At 38.3% G+C, this 16716-nt stretch overlaps 1 protein-coding gene across 4 annotated transcripts; it reads right to left on the bottom strand.

Annotated features, from left to right (window-relative positions):
• Positions 1-582: 582 nt before the first annotated feature.
• Positions 583-16183, bottom strand: LOC149815917 (uncharacterized). Of its 4 annotated transcripts, none has more exons than XM_089989719.1 (7): positions 14420-16183; positions 13961-14330; positions 13778-13871; positions 13486-13562; positions 13247-13328; positions 12748-12827; positions 583-968 (listed from the first exon to the last, which is right to left on the bottom strand). In XM_089989719.1, the coding sequence occupies exons 2-7, from the start codon at positions 14152-14154 to the stop codon at positions 929-931; spliced, it is 567 nt and encodes a 188-aa protein (XP_089845845.1). In that variant the 5' UTR covers positions 14155-14330; positions 14420-16183; the 3' UTR covers positions 583-928. The 4 variants fall into 4 exon arrangements, with proteins under 4 accessions (XP_089845845.1, XP_089845847.1, XP_089845844.1 ...); XM_089989721.1 differs by having other exon boundaries at positions 13961-14024; positions 15598-16183; XM_089989718.1 differs by having other exon boundaries at positions 13961-16183.
• Between the last annotated feature and the right edge of the window lie 533 nt (positions 16184-16716).

The raw sequence follows: 16716 nt of genomic DNA, 5'->3' as shown, positions 1-16716 counted from the left end.
ACCAGTCAGCAGCAAACAACACAATTAACGAGACAAACAAAAAATTAATGCAGCTCAGACAATGTTTAATTAACCATAAACAACTAACATTCAGCAGGGAAACAATACCGTTTGTCACAGGTTCAATAGGCGAATCTTCCAATACTAAATAACAGAATTGTGACTAATCAGCGGAATCTCTTTAGTGCAAAAACACAATGCAGTTCTTTGTCAGGCGCTAAACAGATTTTTGCACACAGACTTATTAAGGATTTTAACAGGTATTATAAACACCAAACATCAAGAAATTCCGACTCGAGCAGCCCAAGCAGAATAGCGTTTCTGTTTACACTTTCCAATGACGTCAAACTGAACCAAGGAGGTCGGTTTTGATGTCCTAATGTTGGGGAAAGAAGGGATGTTCAGTCCCGAATTTTTGTTAGAACACGCAGCCAATCAATTCGATAGTCACTTTAAAATTTTTGAACAGTTTCAAAACACAACAATTTAATGGATTCAACAGATTTCAAAACACAGATAATTAATTCAACTGTAGATTGCAAGTTACAGAAAATAGATCAGAACTAACGTCTTCACAATGGGGTTCCAAATAAATGGGGAATGAATCTAGCTCAGTGCCTTTCATGATAGTTTCCAAATTACCCTGATTCCTTCACTTTCATAAACAGAAACAAACAATATTCAAACTGAATCCGTCAAATACAAATCCAGAAAATTTAGAGATGGTTCAGTTTAGCAATAAAATAGAGGAACGAACAAAAAAACAAAAGGAGACAGGCAGTAAATCAGGTTAATTAGCTCATGCGAGTTCGTTCACTGGCCAAACCTCAACCACAACACCACAGCTCCACAACACGCTAGGTACAGCAGGTTTGCAACATCCACAAGTCCAGGAACAACAGCGCGTTTAGTAGTGGCTTGACATCACCTACAGGTTGCAAAAAAAAAAATGTGAAGAAGGCAACCTCCTTCACATACCACGATCAAGATTCAACTGGGATTCGACCACCAGCTTGCACAACACTTTCACAGATAGCAAGATGTCACAGCTATGGACGTCCATGACAGATGTGTTTAAGAAGAAAGGAAGACAACCTTTCCATGGTTCAGCCTCCTTGCACACAAATCAGTTTGTTCTCAAGCCCAAGGCTCAACCTTACTCAAAGTTCAGTCCACATTGTTAATTCGATTTTTTTTTTTCAAGTTAAAAGATGGCAAAAAGACCCTGCTCATGTTTTTCTGGGTTGTTTTCAAAGGGGAGGGAAAGGTAGCTCTTGCACCCATTGGTTCATATGGGAGGCCACCTCACATGAGGCCCAATGAGAAGCAATGAGAGCATTTTTGTCAGTCTCATCCTTCCTAGGCCAATGAGGGTTTTATAAAAAGGTAGAGAGTGACTCATTTGGGAGACCACCTCCCTTTTGGCCATTGGAAAGCTAGTGAAGTAGTCAATTTTGGATTGGACACTCTAAGAGGCCACCTCCATTTGGACCAATGAGTAGGATCTACATATGGGGGTAGATTGAATCCTCTAAATTCAAAATTAAATGGATCAAACTCCGAATCCATTGCTTAAAAAAAAATTTAAAATCTACCAAAGTTACCCCTACAGACTCTAGTACCCAAAATGAATCCTAATAGGTACGAAAACTATTCGAATATATAGAATTTGGCTCCTACTAAAAAAATATAAAATTATTTTTTAATAGTTTAAAAAAATTCTCATACAACAACAACTACGCCTTCATCCCAAAACAATTGGGGCCGACGATATGAACCAACAAAGAAAATCATTCTAGGTCTTCCACATGAATCCTTCTCCTCCAATCATTTCTATCCAATGCCATGTCCTCGGTGAGGTTCAAAGCATTCATATCCTTTCCTATCATCTCCATCCAAGTCTTCCTACGCCTACCCCGACCTCTTTTAACTAATATATTTTCCTATTTCTCCATCCTTCTAACTGGAGCATCATTAGGCCTTCGCCGAATATGTCCATACCACCGTAAACGATTCTTTCTCATCTTATTTTCAATGGGTGCAACGCCTACCTTCTTACGTATCTCCTCATTCTGAATCTTATCTTTTATTGTATTTCCACACATCCATCTAAGCATACGCATCTCAGCTACACTCATTTTTTGAATATGATGTCTCTTGGCAGCCCAACATTTTGTACCATATAGTAAAGCGAGCCTAATAGTCGTCCTATCATTCAAAAGTATGGAGAAATTGATGGAGATGTAAATCATAGGATAAAGGTTGGGTGGATGAAATGGAAAAGTGCAACTGGAGTGTTGTGCGATCGTAAAATTCTCATAATTAGAATTAAATTATTTAAATAAAATTTTGAGATATTTATGACAAAAAATCTCAGAAAAAGGTAAAAACACAAAAATACTCTTATATCTAATTTTGGCATGAATGGGTCATTTTGGACATGGGTATGTGAGGGTGTGTCTTTCCAAAGCGGGTCTACAATGGTGGATTGTCCAGATCAGCCTCCAGCTCCTCATACACGTTGGATTGGTCCAGATGCACAACATCAGAAATTCATTCCTGTCCTTAATTTCGATCTCACGGCTAGATAAGAACTGCGATTGATGTTGCCTAAATTTCATTATGACACTATGGGGTACCCTAGGAGGATGTGGACATAGATTTGGGGACATTTAACTAGGTTGACACAAGTTTAAGGGGTCATAGATGGAAACTGGTTAGGTCTAACAAGTTTAGTCTAACTAATTTTGGAATCAATAGGTTTTCTTAAAAATTTCGTAGCTCGGCATATGGACCACTAAAAATAATGAGATTTGACCTGCAATGGTACAACATATACACGAGCTCACACACCAAAAAATAGGTTTAAACTCCAAAAGAGTTGGGAGTTATGATTTTTTAGGCGATCTTTTCACAAAGTCAGGTGCAGGCTAGGGTGTGGACAGGGTAGTTGAACAAGGTCTGTTCTAGAATTTTTATCACTAAGTAGAGATGTTAAAAAATCTAAGATTTTTACAATATGTAGTGCATGTGTAGCAAGACAATAAAATTTTAGGGAAAACTCCACAAATCTTTTGAATTATAAATTTTTGAACACAGACAGTGAAACAAGCTCCAATTATGTTTGGTATAGTCTTGGACATGAGGGTTCGGGTGTAGAATTATTTTGTCCCCATAGCAAACTCAAAAAATTCTAAAAATTTGCCAAGATTTAGATAACATGTGAGGCTAAGTACGGACCCGTAAACACACTAAATTTTCCACTTTCGCTCACAAACCCTTTCCTCTTGCCACTGGGACCCGCTCTCTAAATCCTTCAGAAAACCAGTTGGTCGACATCTGAGTCAAGGCCATTCCAAGCCTGAATTTTGCCCCAAATTCAAACATTTCAAAATTTAATATTCATTTTGGCTCAATTTCAGTTGTCAATTTTCATCCTCGAACATGAATGTTTAGTTCTTTGTCTATGCCAGGGGTCCGGGACTTCAAATCTCTCATCTAGGGTTTTGCCATTTGCATCTCATTTCATATCATTTCACATCATTTCATATCATTCCATGTCATTCCATTGCATTGCATGTCATTTTCGAGATCCAACACTCTGGTTTTCAAAATCTTCAAATCCATATTCGATTTTAAAACTTTTCTTTCGAAATCAATTTCAAATACCTGGGTTTTAAATCGATATTTTGCCATTTGCCAACCTTTGGGATCTTTATTTCAAAACATTTTCTTCAGAAAACGATCTGGATTCATTTTAAACTCAATTTTTAATTGATCTCAATTCTCAGATGAGACCCATCTAGGTGGTGTCGCTTTTGGATTCCTTCATTTCTCAAATTTCTCAAGTTTCAAAGTTTTAGTTGATTTAGGACTTCGTCTTTTAATCTTTTTAAACCTTTTCAAAATTTCATTTTTGATTTTAAACCAAAAGAAGACTTATCCCTAGTCTATTTCCTTCATTTTGGCTCAAAATCTCAGAGTTTCAGTGAGACTAGGACTCTATCGCAGAGTTTTAGTCAGATTAGGACTCTATATCTCATTTCTATTTTTACCCATTTTCAAGAAAATCTTTCAAAATCTTTCATTTTGGCCCAAAATTTTAGAGTTTTGGTTGGACTAGGACTTTGTCCCAGAGTTTTAATCGGACTAGGACTCTATCCCGATTTCATCCTTTATTCCTGTTTTTCACTTGTTTTCAAAAGCCTTCTCATCTGACTCTCAAAAAGATAAAAAATTTTGAGTTTCAGTCGGATTAGGACTCTATCTTTCATCTCTATTTTTACCTGTTTTAATAAAATCTTTCAAAATCCTTCACAAGAAGTCAAAATTTTAGAGTTTTAGTTAGATCAGGACTTTGTTCCAGAGTTTCAGTTGGATTAGGACTCTAACCCTCACTTCATTTTTGAAAAAATCTTTCAAAACTTCTTCATTTATCCTTCAAAAAATCAAATTTTAAAATTCTAGGACCTTATTGTAGAGTTTCAAAATTTCAGGACTCTGACCCAGAGTTTCAGTCGGTTCAGAACTCTACTCTGACATCATCTTTTTACTCTATTTTCACTTGTTTTTCAAAAACATATTCAATTTTAAGAGTTTCAAAATTCTGGGACTCTATCATAGAGTCCCAATTGATTAGGACTCAAACCCTGGTTTCGTCTTTTGTTCGTTTTTACTAACATCTGAGAAGATCTTTTAAAGTCTCCTTATTTGTCTTTCAAAAACAAAAAAATTAAGAGTTTCAGTTGATTCAAGACTCTAATTTTCTCGAATTTTATCCTTTGCTTTTATTCTCATATGTTTTAAAAACTCTTTTTTTCAACCTTTATTTTAATCTGCTCAAAAACTCAAATGTGGGCCCCACATACTTGGCGCCACATTTGAGAGATTTTTAATTCATCTAGAACTCTAGAGGATTTAGAATTTTGATTTTCACCTTTTGTTTTAAATCCTTTTTGAAAAACTTGTTTTTAACCCCTTTATTTTCAAACTTTAAAATCGTTTTCTGAAAACTCAAATGGAGCCCATAGTAGGTGGCGCCACATTTGAAGAAGTCTAGGCTAGTTCAAGTTTGATTAGTGTCCTAATTGAATTAGAATTTCAAAAAGATCAAAATTGATTTTAAAAACTAACCTTTATTTTCACTTTTCAAAACATCATTTTTAAAAACTTGAAATTAGAGCTTTTGAAATCAAATGTGGGCCCACAATAGGTGGAGCCATGTAAGGCCCACGATATTTCTGAGATAATGTAATATATGATGTGTTTCGGTAGATAGAATTTCTTTTATGATTACGAAGATTTTTCATAATATATATATATACCTATTGATGAGCGAGGTCCGAAATCGCGTAAGTAAGATGTACGAAGAGACATGAGTACAATTTATGATGAATCAATTTCTGAGAATCCTAAGTTAAATTCATAATATATAAGATTAGTCAATCCTCAAATTTGGGACCCAAATGAAGAAAAAACCTTGTTATTTCATGTGAATTAGTGGAAAGCGTATATCAATAGGATATGGGTCATAACGAGAACGATTTTTGCAAGAGATAAAATGTTAAAGATGTGCTTTGAGAATTTAGTTATAATTGAAAATTTAAACAAGAATTCGTCTTAAAATTTTGATTGAAATCGAGTGTGTAAATAAAATTTTAGTTATTATTCATTATTTCGTCTTGGCCTAAGGTCCGACTAAGGGGTTGACCCAAGCCCTTGGTCGACCCTTTTCTTTTGCTTTGGACGATCCTAGCCATGAAGACCAGCTGGGGTGGTGGCAATCTCGTAATAAGGGGAGCAAGATCCAAAGGGAGGGCCACGATTGACCCTACCCATAGCTTAGACCTCATGATGATGCATGGGGCATCATCATGAGGGTGGGGCGCCCTTCCAAAGCACTTGCATGGGGTTGCGCCCCATGGGATTTTTGAAATCCCTAAACCCTTTTCAAGAAAGAGCATTTATGAGAAGGGTGAGCCCTCATTGGGTGCATGGGGCGGCAACCCCATGGCACATTCGAAATTTCTTTTAGCCCTTTCAAATTCTTGAGGTTGAGTGGTGGAGTTGGGCGACCATGCATGGCCATGGGGGGCGTGAATCATCCCCAACCCTCCATCTTTTTCAATCCCTTCCCAACCGTCCATCATGTCGTCCATATTTAACCCACCAAGAAAGAGAGAGAAGCTCAAAAAGGGCACTTTTTCTTGAGTCTCTCTCTCTCTCCCAATCTCTTTGTTCTTCTTCCTCTTTTCTTCTCCACCAAAACCATGGGGTGTGTGTGTGTGTGTGCATTTGAGGGTGTTGAGTACCCTATTCGTGAAGCTCCTAAGCACCGATTTCTCTCCTCCTTCTCCAATCGAAAAACCCTAAGGTGAAGATTCCAACTTCATTTTTTTCATTCTTTTGAGAAAAATCGTATATAGTATGGGGTATGAAGCCATAGGCGTCCTTGTGCATCCATTGCATGCACGGACCCTAAGATTTTTTTCTCTCTTTCTTGGTAGATTGGTAAAAGAATGTCACAAAATTAAAGAAGATTCTTGGTAAATTTGACAGTTTGATATCCTGAGATTATTTTCTCATGATGATCTTTCTGCACTCTCTTTTTTTTTGGCAGAATTGGAGCTCTCTTGGGTTTTTGGGGATTACATCATCCTTCATTTTGGAGATGTCCTGACTTTTCTCTCTTTCTTTTTCTGAAAGGGTACGTCACAAACTCCTTCAACTTGGAGATGTTTCAATCCTTCTTTGTTTCAGGGATTATCTTGACGGTATTGGCTCATTGGTTGGTGGTCTCTTGATGACAGCAGAAATTAAATATCTTTTAGGGTTTGTCGGGAGGTTCATCGCATTCGCCTTCAACTTGGCGGTGATCTGAACTTTCCCTAGAAGGATCCATCACAAACTCCTTCATCATGGAGATGATCCAAATCTTCTTTGGCCTCGGGGGTCTAACTCATCCACCAGCCTTCAACTTGACGATGATTGAGAGATCCCTTTTGCAGATATTTAATTGCAACTTAAATGATTAAGGAGATATGAAAATTGAATGGATTTTTCTGTATCACCCAGGATATTTCGACTGCCTTATTTCCATAAGAATGATTTTTAAAAATATGCCATTGACTGTGATCAATATCGATCACTTATGGCTCTGCGACAACATTGAATTTTCTTTGCTGGCCATATCGAGGATTTATTCTTCATACTTTTGGTTGGCCAATAAAAGATTTTGAATTGTAAATCTTTCTTCGCGAAAGCTTTGCTCTTTCAGAAGTAATGCTGAAGGTATTCTGAGGTAAAAAAATTTTTGTGCAATAAAGATTTTGAAATCAACAAGCACTTGACGACAAATTGGCAAAATGTTCTTGAAATCCTTAGTGAAAGTGAGCATTTGAAGCACGACTCAACGCATTTGTGACGAAATTCTCCTCATATTTCTCCAAAGGAGAAGATTCAAAAATGGGAAATAGAAAATACTCCTCTCTTCCCTGAATAGGAGATGTTTGCAAAATGAACTTTCGAAGAGAAATTAAGCTTTCGTCAAAACTTCCTAACATTAGGCTTCTCTTATGGAAAGGGGGGCGGTAATGGTGAGGTCGGTGAATTGGTCATAAAAGAATGAGTCCATCATACTCTCCCTGAAAAGAGGGTCCTTCATGATGAAATGGCCTAGTATGAAAATTGGGGACCACAAGGAAAGCGAGCCTCCGTCAAAGCTCTCCATGAAAAGAGTGTTCCTTGTATGAAATTGAAAATTATTTTGCAAACGGTTCACAAAGACACGAGTCTCTTCAAACTCTCCCTAAAAAGAGGCTAAGTAAACAAAGGATAGCATGCGAAAAGAACGAGTTCCCTCAAACTCTCCCTATAAAAAGGGTCTCTCGCAAGAGAAAATGATTGAAATTGATATTGGGTGACCAAAATGTCAAAATTGAAAATTGAAAATTAGAAATTGGAAATTGGAAATTGAAAATTGAAAATTGAAAATTGAAAATTGAATGACCTGAAGGTCGAAATTGAGAATTGGGTAACCCTAAGGTCGAAATTGGAAATCAGAAATTGGGTGACCCGGAGGTCGAAATTGAGAATCAAAAATTGGGTGACCTGAAGGTCGAAATTGGGAATTGGAATTAATATAAAGATTGAATTTGAAAGAATGACCAATACACATATAGGAACTGGTAAAATAACCAATGCGATGTTAGATTTTGTAAAAGGACCAATTTGAAGATTGGATTTGGGAAGGACCGATGCTAAACCGGGTTTTGGAAGGACCAATTCGAAGATTGGTTTTGGGTAAGGACCGATGCTAAGCCAGGTTTTGGAAGGACCAGTGCTAAATCGGATTTGAAAGGACCAGTGCTAAACCGGATTTGGAAGAACCAATTCAATGATTGGTTTTTGGAAAGAACCGATGCTAAACCGGATTTGGAATGACCAATTTGAAAAATTGGTTTTTGGAAGGACCAGTGCTAAACCGGATTTGGAAAGACCAATTCAAAGATTGGTTTTTGGGAGGACCGATGCTAAACCGGATTTGGAAGGACCAATTCGAACATTGGTTTTTAGAAAGGACCGATGCTAAACTGGATTTTGGAAGGACCAATTCGAAGATTAGTTTTTGGGAAGGATCGATGCTAAACAGGATTTTGGAAGGACCAATTCGAAGATTGGTTTTTGGGAGGACCAGTGCTAAACTGGATTTGGAAGGACCAATTCGAAGATTGGTTTTTGAGAAGGATCGATGCTAAACCGGATTTTGGAAGAACTAATTCGAAGATTGGTTTTTGGGAGGACCAGTGCTAAACTGGATTTGGAAGGACCAGGTGCTAAACTGGGTTTAGAAGAACCAGGTGCTAAACTGGGTTTAGAAGGACCAGTGCTAAGCTGGGTTTAGAAGGAAGATTCGAATTGGAATTCAAATCTTCAAGGGAAAACTAAATCAATTGGATTTTGAAAGAAAATTCGAGTCGGAACTTGGATCTTCTAGACCAATTACTAAATTGCAGAAAAGCTTGAGTAGAAACTCAAACCTCTAAAGGAAAGCTAAGCGAAATGGATTTGGAAGAAAATTCAAGTCGAAACTCTAATCTTTTAGACCGATTCTAGACATTTGAATTGGATTTTAAAGAAAATTCGAGTCAGAACTCTAATTTTCTAGACTAATTTTAGACATTTGAATTGGATTTGAAAGAAAATTCGAGTCGGAACTCTAATTTTGTAGACCAATTCTAGACATTTGAATTGGATTTGGAAGAAAATTCGAGTCAGCACTCTAATTTTTTAGACCAATTCTAGACATTTGAATTGGATTCGAAAGAAAATTTGAGTCGGAACTCTAATTTTCTAGACCAATTCTAGACATTTGAATTGGATTCGGAAGAAGAAAATTCGAGTCGGAACTCTAATTTTCTAGACCAATTCTAGACATTTGAATTGGATTTGAAAGAAAATTCGAGTCGGAACTCTAATTTTCTAGACCAATTCTAGACATTTGAATTGAATTTGGAAGAAAATTTGAGTCGGAACTCTAATTTTCTAGACCAATTCTAGACATTTGAATGAAGGAAAATTAGACCAATATAAATTGGGTTTGGAAACATTGACTAGGAAGATAATCAAAATTGGATTTTAAGAGTATCAACCAGTAAAACAAGATTTAGAAAAATACCATCACGAGTACCGAATTTTAAAAGAGTACCAACACGAGCACTGAATTTTGAAAAAGTACCAGCACAGATACTGGATTTTAAAAAATTACCAGTGCAAACACTGGATTTTGAAAAATTACCAGCATGAATACTGGATTTTAAAAAATTACCAGTACGAACACTCGGTTTTGAAAGAGTACCAGCACGAGCACTGGATTTTGAAAAAGTACCAGCACAGATACTGGATTTTGAAAAATTACCAGTGCGAACACTAGATTTTGAAAAATTACCAGCACGAACACTGGATTTTAAAAAAATTACCAGCACGAACACTGGGTTTTGAAAGAGTACCAGTTGGTTCTGATGGAAGATTTTCAGTCTTCACCCTCATGCTGACTTGGACAACTGTCGGGGCCTCAGGATTTATCCCTTATCCTGAATGGATAGTTCAGGTTTATCTCTTAACCTGAAGGAAAAATGCATTTGATGCAAATAAATGCAGATGAATGCATGCAAATGCAAATGCAAATGAATGCAAAATGAAAGATTTATTTGATCCTGCCTGCGTACAGGATATTTTGAAGATAATTTAAAAAAAAAATGCCCCAGTGTAATGAGGGAAGAAGATTTTGAATAAAAGAAGGGCAATCAACGAATAGGTCAGACATATTGCAAAAGGAAGGAAAAATAAAGAAGATGACACCAGTGATAAGGAAAGTTGATAATTTATTGATGCATTGAAGAAATGACAAATCCAGGAAAGATAAACAAGATCACATCATCCCTTTAAAATGACAAAGCAAAATGAGAGATGGGAAAATGCTGGCGTTGTCAACTTCTTGAGTGATTGAGGAAAAAGCTTAGTCAGGATGACTGGTCTTTTCCTCATTTTCAACAAGGAGATTCTTGTCAATGCAGTCTTGAACAATATTCTTGAAGACAAAGCAATGTTCGGTGTCATGGCCCATTGTCCGGTGAAACTTGCAGAACTGATCCTTAAAATCTTTCCATGATCATCGGAGGATCGACCATTTTTTGAATTTTAACTATCCCTTTGGCTATCATATATTCTTGAACTTGCTCGAGCGGTTGTTCTAAGAGAGTAAATTTGCGGTCGTATCCCCAACCATCATGCTTTAGTTTCCCTTGGAGCTTTAATTCTAGTTGGACATTTGAGGGAGAATTGTCATTCCGCTTGTCCATCTTGTCCTTTTGACCTGTGTGGTCATCTCTGTCGGAATTTAGGTTCCCTGATCCGCCGGGGTGATCCTTTCTGCCACTCCGTTTGCTTTTGCCATTGTTGTTGCCAGTAGTATTCATAGAGAAAATTGATGACTTTCTTGGGGTTTTTTACTTCTGTTGTTATCAACATTTATATCTAGAAGAGACCTTGGGTTCATCTCAGATTTGCCCACCCTGGTGTTGCCATCAACCTAAATAATGCAGGAGATTTACCACAAATTATGAATAACTTACCCACTCTTCAATAACCATTTCACTATCACTGCACACAATGATCCACTACCTTGATTGTTATTGGTTCCTTTATGAGACCCAATGGATAATTCTGGATCCAATAGTTTGACAATATCATTGAGGTAGGAAGAAAGACATGATGATAGTATATTTCTTGAAGAGACGGAGAAGCGGATCAAGTCATGTTGAACATGAGCAAGCTCATGCCAACATCGTGGCCATCTGTTTGCATTTTGGATGAATGCCACGTAGCATATAATTATTCTGTTGTCTTTTTAACTTTTCAAAATACAATACAGATGGCCACGATGTTGGCATGAGCAAAAGAAGCTCATGTTAGGCATGACCTGATCTGCTTCCAAATGACGGGGGTATGAGATGCCCTGAAAAGGCAACAAAAACAATGGAAACTTTGTAGTGCTCTCTTGTACACCGAGAGACCAGAGCATTTCAATTAAATAAAGAATCTGAATGGTACACAAGAACGCAAGAGATACAGGAAGAATAGAAACTGTTACAACCAATTTACAAAGAAAGAAACAATTGAAACATATCCTCTACGTATTAGGAAGGTGATAAGAGACTCTAGAAGATGCGGAGCTGGATTGACTATTGTTTCCTATTTCCCCTGCCATGTGACTGGTCTGAATCTGATTCTTGGCACTTTCTATACTATTGAAACAACCTTCTTTAACAGTCTCTGACCACTATAAGAAAAACGTTGATTAGCGACGTACGCTATCTGTTGTTAATCCATCACTAAACAGTTTGGCGATGGATTGGCAACGTACAACGTCCGTCGCATAATTTTGGTCGTTAATTAGCGACGGAACTGATCTGTCGCTACTTTCGTCGCTAATTTGCGACGGATTCGCGAGGGATCCTATTCGTCACTAAACCGTTGCTAAATAAGCACTGATTTGGTTTTGCAATGGATTATATTATGTCGCTACTTTCATCGCTAAAATAGCGACAGAATTAGCGACAAAATATAATCTGTCGCAAAACATCAAAAATTCATCACTGAATATTAGCGACGGATATTATTCGTCACTAATCCATCGTAAAATTTTAAAAAAAATAAAAAAAGAGCACCGAGGCATGCGCCTCATACGCCTTGGGGCGCACGCCTCAAGCTGAGGCGTATACGCCTTGAATTTAGTCTTCATTTGACCAAAAATTAAGGGTTTTTTACGCACTTTTAACTAAGCTGCTAGTAAAAATTTGGGTTTGATCCATAAGACACCGGGTCTCAAACATAAGCCCCCCCCCAAAAAAAAAAACTTTCGGGGGACGCGGCCCCCCCTGGACCCCCCTTACTGAACGGGCAGCGGGACCCGCGTCGGGGGGGAGCCTCCGGACCCCCCTTACTGCAAGGGCAAAAACTCTGAATCAGGCAAACCCAATTTTGGTAACAATGGCATTAGGCAATCCCTTGGAATGCCCATGCCAATTGCCACCTATGCCCAGGAGAACCAGGTGAAGCAACAAAAGGTAATGTGATTTTCCATTGTTCTTACTCAAATCTATAAGCTACTTCTCGTAACATGTTAAAGGGTGCCATCACTTAAACTGAGAAGAAAATCTAAAACAAGTGTGAATGCTGAACAGTTACCTGCTATCCATGCAGGAAGCTGCAAGAGAGACACCATCGAGTCCTTGAGATAAGCATGTAATTCCATGTGCCCCGTTTTTCTAATTGAAGTGAAAAGACAAAAGGAAAACAAAAAAGAATATCACATCTCATCATCAAACAAAGGATTGAGAAGTAAAGCCAAATTCATACAATCTCAAGTACATCACTGACACTTCCTTGAAATTTGATTGTCAATGATTTTAGACTCGATATAGCATCAAAAGGTTTTCCTTCCATGGAATCCTGCTCAGCCATGAAATTGAGCACAACCAATTGTGGATAGTAGATATGGGTTCCAATGGCTAACCGAGCTTGTCAAGTTATTTAATCTAATTTGCAAATTAACCATTCTTGGCAATCCCCAATGCTCTAGCCAACTCTCTGGTTCCAAAAGCTTAGTTCAGGCAAGGGTACATAATCTACAAATAACCCAACTTGGTACCAACAATACAACCAGAATTGCAGGTTTGCACCTAACCTTTTCAGTAGATGCCTCAGTGCAAGGTTGAGCCTGAGCAATGGGGCCTTTCAAGTTACGAGAATCCCAGAATTTTATAATACTGAAATAGGAGAAACAAAAATGAGTCAAAACTGGGTACTTTGGCATGCCATGTAAAATCTACAGAAATCTTCACAATGAAAAGTTAATGAGCATGAACTGCATTTTAAAGAAAAATGGATGTTGAATTGCAGTTAGCTCCTCTGAAGTTATCTTGCCTGTCAACAGCTCCACCACTAGCAAATGATAATCCATCTTTAAGATACAAAACAGACGTGATGCTCTTGGAAGCTGCCTGGGATAAAGAACAGATGTGATGTCCGAATGTGCAAAATTATTAAGAAATGGAACAAAATTATTAAGAAATGGTTCTGTTGTCAGAGTAGCTCAATTTCAAATGCTAAAGTTCATTATAATAACATTTAAAAGATCAAATCCCCCAAATCCTACATAGTACTTCACAGTGAAAACAAAATGTCAACGAACTTAGATTGTGGAAGAATATATGACCTCTGTCCGATCATGCTCAACATACTCCAGAACCAAACATTGTGAATTGCCACTCTTGAAAGAACCTTCATACTTTATCACAAAGTTCCTACCTCTAAGGAAATGAACATCCTTAGAAATGATAAAATTATAGGTAAACAATGCTTTGAACTGCAAGAAAATATACATGCACATAATGCTTACCCAAATCTCTCAAGCATCTTCAACTCATTGTTGACATGGTGTATGTGGGCATTAGAATGAGGGCCTAAGAAAATGAGAGAAAAAATGCAGATGAGATAATGCAAACATCCTGCATAGGCATCAATGCATTCAGAAAGGTGTAGAATCTCAGCTCCTTTCTTCATTTTCTTATCTTCTAAATCTTGACTCTGCATTGTATAACTTTATCAAACAATCATCAGCTTGTATTAATGACGGCATCTCTCAAAAAAAAATCAGCAATGGATCCACTGTAGCGTGCCCAATGGTTACTAAAAGATCGAAGCATTTTAACCGGAATGGGCTCATCAAAGAGGAAAGACAGAACTCCCAATGGTTGGCTTAAGAATTCCTGTAGATGATAGCAGTTTTATAAGATATGTTGTGGCTAGCATCAGAAAACAAAGGCCAGGCAACTGTCTAGCCTGGCATGATAGTCACCTGATGCATCATTCATCTTGGCACCATCAGACTCGTCACCTTCCGGAATTCCACCAGATTTTAACTTTCACATACAGATTCTAACGTGCAGTCCCACACCCACAAGGGATCCACTCATGGTGACTTGTTAGTATCACCAAGTTGACAAGATGTCACAAGTTCAAAATCCATGGACGATGTCCCTTGCTGCAATGTTAAAGCTGGGTGTAGTTGCCTGAGGTCAGATGGAACCTCGAGGGTTTTACCAACTGGAGGCCTGCCACTGTGCAATCTATGATTGGGCTTTCCATATCCTTCACATGTAATGGCCATGGCCATATACAGGCAACCATAGGGACCCGGCGTATTACACTATTAGTGAAGCATGTCTCTCCATTTTAGAAACCCCCTCCATAACTTCTTGTTTGAATTATCTATGAGCATTAAGTTAATGAGGGTTATAGCCTCCCAATTGTCCACTATTTCATATCTTTACATTAATCAGAAATAATGCGTCCACTTTTTTGTGCCCTTTGGGGTTGCAATTGTGAGACCCTATGGCCAAACATTTAGATCTTACATACCTTAATCCAATAGAACTTGTACATCAGATCATATAACAATTTCTAATCTGCAGCATTTAAGTCATAGAGAGAGGGACTATATGGCAATTCAGTATAACCGATTCAAATCACAGCTCAAATGTAATCTACAAAGTTTCACTTGGTCCAGACAATTGCTCTGTATACCTTTAAATGGATCACCAACCTTCTACTTCACATTATCCTGAACTTCATTTAAGATAAACCAGTTTTGCTTGCTTGCTTGCTTGCTTCTTATTTATTCGGCTCCAAAACCTGCAATAAACTTACCTGCTTCTACTATGCGTGTCACTTTTTATGCAGCAATACCAAACCAGGAGAAAGAAGCAAATAGTCACCCTTGTTTTTTTAATTACCCAGATGATCAGACTATGTAAAATAAGAGAACACAAATGCATGCCATTGATGTCAATAACCACACGAGCATAAATGCTTCATGGCGACCAAATTACCCAAATGAATGTTTGCACATTGATCGACATAAGCCAACAAATCTAAAGATTTCACATTGGTTACAAATATTTTGGAAATTTACAGCGACATAAGACCAAACCACATCTTGAGCATAATTCCCTCACCATGGGTTGAAAGTTTTACCTCAGCTCTTCCCCAGGAAAATTGTATGGAGATTCCAATGATAGACCAGGAGGGTATGTATCCTTCATTCACGTTCCTTGAATCATTTCTCTGATGGGGATGGGAAGGTGGAAAGACCAGGAGCCTCGATATTGATTGTCCAGTGGAGAACCCTCTGTAGCGTGCCAATAAAGTATGGTTACTAAAAGATCGAAGCATAATAACCGAAGGCAGATAAACTATGCAGCTCAATTAGGCGCGACCACCCTGAAAAACGGAAGATCGAAACTTAGAAGAAAAATCATGTCCCTTTCTTTACAGAACAGGTCCCTCTGCGCCAGCACCAGGTTCGCCTGTAGCCTCGCCCTCCGGTAGGTATCGAAATACGCCAGGCTCGCGCTCATCCAGGGCGTGCTGATCCCTGCCTCGATCACCAGCCCCACGACCCTCCTCCAAGCCACCTGACGCTGCACCATCTCCCTCGCGAAGTCCGGATCGACCAACAAGCTCGCGAGCCGCGGGTTTCGCTCGTACGCCCTCTTGATCTGATCGAGGAACACGGTTCCGGCCGGCTGTGGATGGGGAAGGGATGATCGACGACGACGACGGTGCAGGCAGCCTTCTTCCCCATCGAGAAGCCATTTGGGGGTAACGAGAGGGAGAGAGAGATATTCATCGCTAATCAGTCACTAATTAGCGTTCTTCTTTCAGTGAGAATTAGTGACAAAAAACTTTCATCGTAACTCCATCGCTAATTAGTGAGGGATTAACAACAAAAGTTTTTCATCGTGAATCCGTCGCTAATTAGCGAGGGAGTCGTGATGAAATTTATTATGTTGCTAATTCCGTAAATAATTCGAATGTTAGTGACAAATAGTTTTCTCTAATTAATCCGTCGTAAAGTTGTGACAGGAAAAATCCGTCGCAAATTTCTATCGCTAATTAATGTTTTTCTTGTAGTGGACAAGCTGAGCGTGATACTTAGTAGGCCGAGCTTGGAACAAAAAGTTTGAAAGGGTGTCGTTGCCAGTGTCTTAGTGAACCCATCGGCAAGTTGGTCGTGAGACTTTATGAACTGAATGTGAATGTTACCTTTGTTGACATGGTCTCGAACGAAGTGAAAATCTACTTTCATATGCT

This window comes from Nuphar pumila, chromosome 15 (genome assembly GCF_984573655.1).
Source record: "Nuphar pumila chromosome 15, dmNupPumi1.hap1.1, whole genome shotgun sequence".
Taxonomy (NCBI): domain Eukaryota; kingdom Viridiplantae; phylum Streptophyta; class Magnoliopsida; order Nymphaeales; family Nymphaeaceae; genus Nuphar; species Nuphar pumila.
The sequence above is the reverse complement of the archived record's forward strand: the minus strand, read 5'-3'. Positions and strand labels throughout refer to the sequence as shown.

Excerpts from the sequence above, each read along its gene's own strand:
- LOC149815917 (XM_089989718.1), bottom strand. The coding sequence starts at position 14,154 with ATGCAGAGTCAAGATTTAGAAGATAAGAAAATGAAGAAAGGAGCTGAG. Across the intron at positions 13,563-13,777 it reads TTGAGCATGATCGGACAGAG|GCAGCTTCCAAGAGCATCAC; the intron begins GTCATATATTCT and ends TCTTTATCCCAG. Across the intron at positions 13,329-13,485 it reads AGTGGTGGAGCTGTTGACAG|TATTATAAAATTCTGGGATT; the intron begins GCAAGATAACTT and ends CTCCTATTTCAG.